General features: G+C 34.1%; 1 protein-coding gene across 1 annotated transcript; it reads left to right on the top strand.

The window, feature by feature from the left end:
• Positions 1–1842: 1842 nt before the first annotated feature.
• On the top strand, positions 1843–4100 carry LOC112515086 (transcription termination factor MTEF18, mitochondrial-like). Its single transcript, XM_025121733.1, has 2 exons — positions 1843–1931; positions 2080–4100. The coding sequence occupies exon 2, from the start codon at positions 2109–2111 to the stop codon at positions 3873–3875; it is 1767 nt and encodes a 588-aa protein (XP_024977501.1). The 5' UTR covers positions 1843–1931; positions 2080–2108; the 3' UTR covers positions 3876–4100.
• The last annotated feature ends 3767 nt before the right edge of the window (positions 4101–7867 follow it).

Below are 7867 nucleotides of genomic sequence, written 5' to 3' on the forward strand. Positions count from 1 at the left end.
TATCCAGGTTAATAGAAAAAAGATGAGACAAATGATTTGAGAGGAGATTGATGGTCGAAGGTTTTGTTTAATTGTTGACGAAGCACGAAATGAGTCCCATAAAGAGCAAATGTCTATTGTTTTGAGATTTGTTAATAAAGAGGGCGTCATTATGAAGCGTTTTTTTAGACTTGTTCATGTACGTGACACTACAACACAAATGCTCAAGTAAAATTGTGGAGGTCTTCAAGGCCGTGAAAGATCGACTGATTCCACTTTGATTAGCGATGTTTGACATTTTCATATTTGACGTCTAGTTTTAGAGTTTTACTATGTTTTAACTTTGGATAGTGTATTTTTTTGTATTTTTGAAAAGGGCAAAATACGTGAAATAGCAACCTAATTTTACAAATTTCTTTATTATAGCATTGTACTTTCAGTTTTCTTATTACAACAATGTACTTTCAAAATATTTTTTATTAGAGTACTGTACTTTCAAAAATTTACCCGTTATAGCATTGAGTATCCTTTTAAAATAAATTTACCCATTATACTAGGTTTCTTTGTTACCTCATCGTCCACGTAAGCTGTCCACATGTACAATAGTGCAGACTATGACATTTCTTATTATAACATTATACTTTCAAAATTACTTTATTATAACATCACTAATTTCTATTATAACATTTTACTTTGATTTTAATATTTCTATTACAACATTGTATTATAATAAGAAATGTCATGTTAGCACTATCATACATGTGAACAACCTAGGTGGACGATGAGGTGACAAAGAAACTTGGTATAATGGGTAATGTAATTTAAAATGTTACCCAATGTTGTAACGGATAAATATTTGAAAGTACGATGTCCTAATAAAATAATATATTGAAAATAATTGTTGTAATAAGAAAAACTGAAAGTACAATCCTATAATAAAGAAATTTGTAAAAGTATATTGCTATTTCGTGCATTTTACCCTTTTAAAAATATAAAATATATCAGGTTCGATCCCTACAATTGGAAAGCTTGTGCTCCGCCCTGGCCTTTCTAAAAAAAAAAAAAAACTACTTTTAGCCGAAGATTGATCTATGTAAAATACAATAAAGCCAAAGCCTTTTTTTGCATGTTTCAAACCTGGTTGATGATTCTATAATAAATTGGAATTTCATACATATGAATGTAATGGAATGCAAAAATTCAACTTTAATCTAAATTCAAGATTAAGTTATCTGGCCTTTTTATATATTCATACATAAAAGATGGAAGCATCAGAGACACAAGATGGGGTTTAGTAGAGAATAAGGATGCGGGTCAGAGGTGGATCTAAGATTTTATATTAATGATATCACAAAATAATTAATATAATATAAAATAATTATTAAAATAAAATAAAGATAAGTTATAAAACAAAATAAAAATCAATTGTATAATAAAATAAAAGTAAGAATTAAGAAAATACTGTCTTTTAGTTTATGTAACGGAAAATATACATTTAAACCGCATCCAAGTATACAGTCTAAAAACGTTTATTTAAATTTGTATAATATCGTTTGAAAAATATATACTTTTAGAAACGTATTTTAATATCATATCTAAAAGTATTACAATTTGTTATGTTTTTGGGTCTCCCGAATAAAGGTAAAAGACCTATCAGATACATATATAGAGGAGTGTTTGGGTTTTCATATTTTCACTGGGGGACCTGAATGTTAAATAAGGAAACTTTGGGGGGTTTAATGAAAAACATGAATTAAGTAAGGGGTTTTACTTGACTCTATCCATAAGGTAGAGGGTATTTGCGCAATTAATCGATGATATAAGCGCAAAACCCCTCAAATTAGGGCTTTAGATTAGAAGAAACCTCCGTCACACCTTCTTACCACCAGATCAGGTTACGGAATCAAATGGGCATTGATTTCTAGATTCAAATTGAAGAACCACGATGTCTTGTAAGAGTACTTGATGATTACTGTTTGTAATTCTTCCAGTTTTATGTTTTCGTGCATAATTGATTTGATTTTACCTCCGTTTTAACTCATAACCTGTATGAAAAGGTATAAATCGGAGAAAATCTGAAAAACTCTTGTCCTTTTGCAGAGTTATTTCCGGGTAGAGTGAACTTTGCTATGCTGATTCGTGGGATCAGTAATAGGTTTAGGAGATTTAAGATGATTTCTGAACTGCATTATGTGGTATGCTCACCAACTGTTTGTAAAAATGCTTGTACTGGAAATGGATTATCTTTGCTACCAGTCAAAAGCCGGAGCTTTTGCATATCAGAACCTACTATTCGGTTACAAACTGGTGTTGTTTATGCACATCAGTCACAAGCTAGTGTTAGTGGTAATCGAATTTCACGGGTAGTGAGAACAGAGGCACAAACTGCACTTTTCGATTATTTGCATTTTACCAGAGGTTTCCATTTCACTGATGCAGAGTACATTAGCAAGAACTCTCCCCATTTTGTTCAAAATTTGTTGTCCGTGGTTGATGAAGAAGAAGATGTATCACGAGCTTTGTCGAAGTACTTTCGCTACAATCCCATCAATGAGTTTGAACCTTTCTTAGAGAGTATGGGTCTGAATCCTTCAGAATTCCCATCATTACTTCCCAAATCATTGATATTTTTGGGAGATGATTCTCTTTTACTTGATAATTTCCATGTTCTTTGTGGTTATGGGTTTCCTAGAATTAAGATGGGCAAGATGTATAAGGAAGCAAAGGAGATATTTGGATATGACCATGGAGTATTATCTTCTAAACTTAAGGTGTATGAGCAATTAGGACTGAATAAATCAACAATAGTTAAACTGGTAACATGCTGCCCTTTACTCTTGATCGGACCTATTGATAGTAAGTTTCTTGCGGTTCTTGATAAACTGAAACAATTTGGGTTTGGAAACGAATGGATTGGTAGTTATCTATCTGAGAAAACCACTTTGAACTGGGACAGAATGTTAGATACTATGAGTTTTCTTGTACAAGTAGGATATGATGATAAACAGATGGAAGTTCTGTTCACGGATAACCCTGCACTACTGTTTGACGGTTCAGGGAAACAGATATACGTGTTGGTTGGTCAGTTATTGAAACTAGGGTTTAAAATGAACCAAATCTTTGACCTTTTCTTGAAAAATCCCCAAATTCTATCATCAAAGTGTGCAAAGAATCTTTGGACAGCAGTTTGTTTCTTGTTTGAGATAGGAATGGAAACAGAGAGAATTGCTAGCATAGTTGCTACCCATATGGAAGTTCTTGGTTCTAATTCTCTAAAAGGTCCAATTACCGTTATGAACAGTTTAAAAATACAACAAGATGATTTACGTCTAGCTATACAGAAAGATCCTCTGAAGTTAATCAATTTGGCTACTAAGTCAGATCCCAAAACAATCGAGCATCAAGATTCTAATACGTTCGTGGAAAGAAGAAACTTTTTGTTGAGATTGGGTTATATTGAAAACTCTGATGAGTTAGCAAAAGCCCTGAAAAAGTTCCGTGGCAGAGGAGACCAACTTCAAGAAAGATTTGATTGCTTAGTGGAATCCGGGCTTGATTACAACGTGGTTTCAAGTATGATCAAGCGAGCTCCTTCGGTGCTTAACCAGACAAAAGATCTTCTTGAAAAAAAGATCGATTGTTTGCAAAACCGATTAGGTTATCCATTGGAAGCAGTCATAGCATTTCCATCATATCTATGTTACGATATCCAGAGAATCAATCTCAGATTTTCGATGTACTTATGGCTACTAGAGAGAGGTGCAGCAAAGCCCAAGCTATCATTGAGCACCATTCTGGCATGTTCAGATGTAAGGTTTGTGAAATATTTTGTTGATGTTCATCCTGAAGGTGTTTCCACATGGGAAAGTCTGAAAAATTCATTAAATTCAAGATAATTTATGAAGACCTCTTTCTATTTACATTATTCATCCAGGTACAATCCAACTATATTTGCTTATTTTCTCTTAGATTATTGTACAATTTTTCCCTTTACTTCATTTCCCTTTGCCTAGCTACACATGTCCAAATGGTAACCTAGATTTCCTTAATTCAAATTTCTACACTTTGTGTATTCATTTAAGGGTGCTGCCTGCATTTTATTCTAGACCCTCTGTTAGACAGCGGATTGCTTTTCGTATGGGATATACCGAGTTTGTTTTTGTTATGGAATACAAATTAACGGATTTGTTGCTAGATATATCGGTTCGTTTGGTTTGGTTGGAAACCGCCATGTTATATTTTCATTATGCTTGTGACTTGGGAGAATGTGCAATAACTTGTATATTTGATCCATCTTTTTCACCAAACTAGTCATGTTTGGAAGGGAAAAAAAAATTGGAATTTGTGGAGTCACCTTATTTTTTCTTTTTTTCTAGTCAGATGGTGGGTTGTATCTCAACCGAAAAGTCGATATGTTTGTGCGTAGATTTGTGGCGTCAATTTGCGGAATTACTATCTAATTCTTGATATGTTTAAAAAACGACTATTTGATGGTTTTTGTTTTGCTAAAAAATGGTTCATTTTGTAGAGAACTCTACTTGTTCGTATTGAAGGTAACTCTTGGTCAGTTCAATGTTTACTTGGACTTGTTTTAGTGGTTAAACATTTTTGACACTATGCATTCGGTAAGACGACGTGATTCTTGTCTACGTATGATATGTTTCATTCGTAGAGTCTGATGTTTTTATACATTTGAACAAATATACTATAACTTTGTAAAGGAAAACGTTTTATAACGTAGTAAAAAAAGTATTTTTATAAACAAAATATTGTCTGACCAACCGACCCCTTTACCAAGACAACCAACAAATACATGTACCAGTCGTGATAATTTAATTGGTACCAATTGTAGTTAAACATGGTTAGTAGGTGGCATTTGAAGCCATGTGACACGGTATTATCGTATCATATTGCTATTTTTAAATTATTTAATGTATTATAATTTAACCAATAATTGTGTATTACAATATATTTGGAGTTTTAATTTTCTTATTTCTTATTTTTATGAGTAACGTAGTTATTTATGTTGTTCTGAGAGTTTATTCAACATAGTGAGCAAAGAACATTTTACTTTAATCTATACAGACAACTTATTACATGTATAAAAAGTTAATATATACAGTACTTCATGGAAAAACAACCAAACAACTCCTCAGTGCCCACAAACATCATATTTTTTTGGAAGGGTGTGACTGCAACAAATCAACCTTGAGAGATGCAGTGGTCACATTTATGTGTACACTTGGAACTGAACCGTGGACAGATGGTATATTCCATCACATCCCTCAGGACGTCAACTAATGCGTCGGAAGCCCTGTGGTTTTACCCACGAACATCATCACAGCCTCTCTTTCGTATTGCTAGGGATGCTTAACGCCACATCGCCAACTAAATTCATTCCTAATTACCCTAACATGAAACAGTTGAGAAACCTTTAAGTCGCTTACTAGTAACAAAATACTCAGTCTCACACATGAAACGTCGTTTCATGACTGCAACGTATCCTTCATCATCACCCTCGATCGTCTACACTCTACAACAGCTACTCGACCTTCAATCTTTTACACCACTACACAGCCCGTGAATCATAGGCATTGCCGACATATAGGTTTGAGTTTGAAAGTTCGGTTTTTGATTTCTTCTTTAGAATGCTTCTGAGTTTTTTTTTATTTTTTTCATAAATCAACAATGGATTTGGCAACATTTGTTTGAATTGTTTCTTACTTTCTTATTTAGTTTCGGGGCTATTTACCAAGCGCTTACCCGGTAAGCACTTATCGTCAAAGGTTACCATCCTCACTTACCTTATCGAGTTCTCGACCATCAAAATTGATTGTTGGTAAGTTTATTTTACCTGGTAAGTGCTTGCCAGGTAAGATTCTATGTACTTGTTATTTACACTCGATAAGATAAGTGACACCTTATAAATGGTTACCGTGTAAGCGTTTAATAAACGGCTCATTAGTTTCATGTTTAGTTATCTTAAAGTGGATTCAATTTTTGTTGTTGTGTTTTGACTATTGAATTATAAGTTTGTAACTTCAACATTTGTGATGTTAGTATATAATTATATACGGTAAATGAATTTGCATATCTTTTTTTATCTTTGTTGAGGTTTGATGTAACAACCCACAATTTGGACTAACATGTATTACATAATAACCACATCTGATATCCAAACGTTATATTGTTTACAAAATATAGGCTAACAAAAACTTTGTTTAATACATATAATGTATCTAAATATAGTTGCTTAAACCTTCCCCTTGCCTTTGTCTTGGGTTGTAAGATGACTTGCAAAACAGATTAGTCAAATAACTGAGCATTAGACCTAAAAGGTCTAGTAAGTGTCCAAAACAACTTTTTATTCCAAACTAGTAGTTTAGAAGCAAACTTGTACAGACATATGTACTTTATCTATATTCTATTATAGAATCTCTTTTCTCGCGGTTACACCGCCATTACATATCTTTCGCGGTTACACCGCCATTACATTTCCCTCGCGGTTATACCGCCATTACATCTCTCTACTGTCCGGATATGAAATCCGGACGATTACTTAGAACCAAAAGAGGTAATCCGGATATTTCTTTGAGCAGTTTAAGATTACCCCGATTGACACTTAGGCGGTTTAGGTTTACACCAGTTGATACTTGAGCGATTTAGCCATTAACCCGGACAACCCTTGACCGGTTTAAGAAGTAAACCGGATGACACTTGACCGGTTTAGAAAATACATCGGGTGTCTTTGGGCGGTTTAAGATGAACCCAGACACCCTTTGTCCGGTTTAGGTTGTATCCGGACAACATATGTGATTCATAAAAACAGTTCCAATAGCTATTGAATTGTATACAGACAATTGAATAATACCCAAAACATAATACACCCACCTTTGAATGTTGACCGAATTAAAGCCTGCGATTTACCTTCACAGTCTTCACTCTCAAATGTTTTTGCTCTCAATCAAAGAAAATCCAACCCTTTTCCTTTCATATGCACTTGCTATATATAGCAAGTGCATAGCTGCCTTTCCTTAAAAACAATTTACACTCACACATCACTATTATACATTCACATCTAAATATATGCATATAAACATATTTCTAATTCTTAAATCAAAAATAATAACCCGAATATTACAATATTCCCTCCTTAAAAAGAATTTCGTCCCAGAATTCGATTAAGTAAACAAGTAAGGATATTTCATCTGCATTTATGTTTCCGATTCCCAGGTGGCGTCTGGTCCTTTATGATATTGCCACTGAACCTTTACTAACCCAGTCTCTTTATTTCGTAGTTTCTTCACTTTGAAGTCAGCAATGAGTTCAGGGGTTTCTTCAAAGCACAATCTTTCATCAATCTTAATTTCAGGTAGAGGCACCGCTACATCTGGATTTATTAGATACTTCCTCAAATTTAGACACATGGAAAGTATCATGATTTCCACTTAACTCCAAAGGAAGTTCTAATTTGTAGGCCACTTCCCCAACCTTTCCAATAATAGGGAATGGTCCAATATACCTCGGACTTAACTTCCCCTTTTTACCAAAACGTACCATTCCTTTCCAATGTGATACCTTTAACATCACTTTATCACCTTCTTGGAATTCAATCGGCTTCCGACGTTTATCTGCATAACTTCTTTGCCTATCTTGTGCCACTTTCATACGTTCCCTTATTAGGAAAATCTTGTCCGCTGTTTGCTAAACTAGCTCCGGTCCAGCTAACTGTTTTCGCCTATTTCATTCCAACACAAAAGGAGTTCGACATTTTCGTCCATACAGAACCTCAAAAGGTGCAACTTGAATACTTGAATGGTAGCTATTGTTGTAAGCGAACTCCAACAGAGTCAAATGACTCTCCCATGATCCTCCAAAATCAATAATA

Source organism: Cynara cardunculus (assembly GCF_001531365.2).
Source record: "Cynara cardunculus var. scolymus isolate 2C chromosome LG 7, CcrdV1, whole genome shotgun sequence".
NCBI classification, from domain to species: domain Eukaryota; kingdom Viridiplantae; phylum Streptophyta; class Magnoliopsida; order Asterales; family Asteraceae; genus Cynara; species Cynara cardunculus.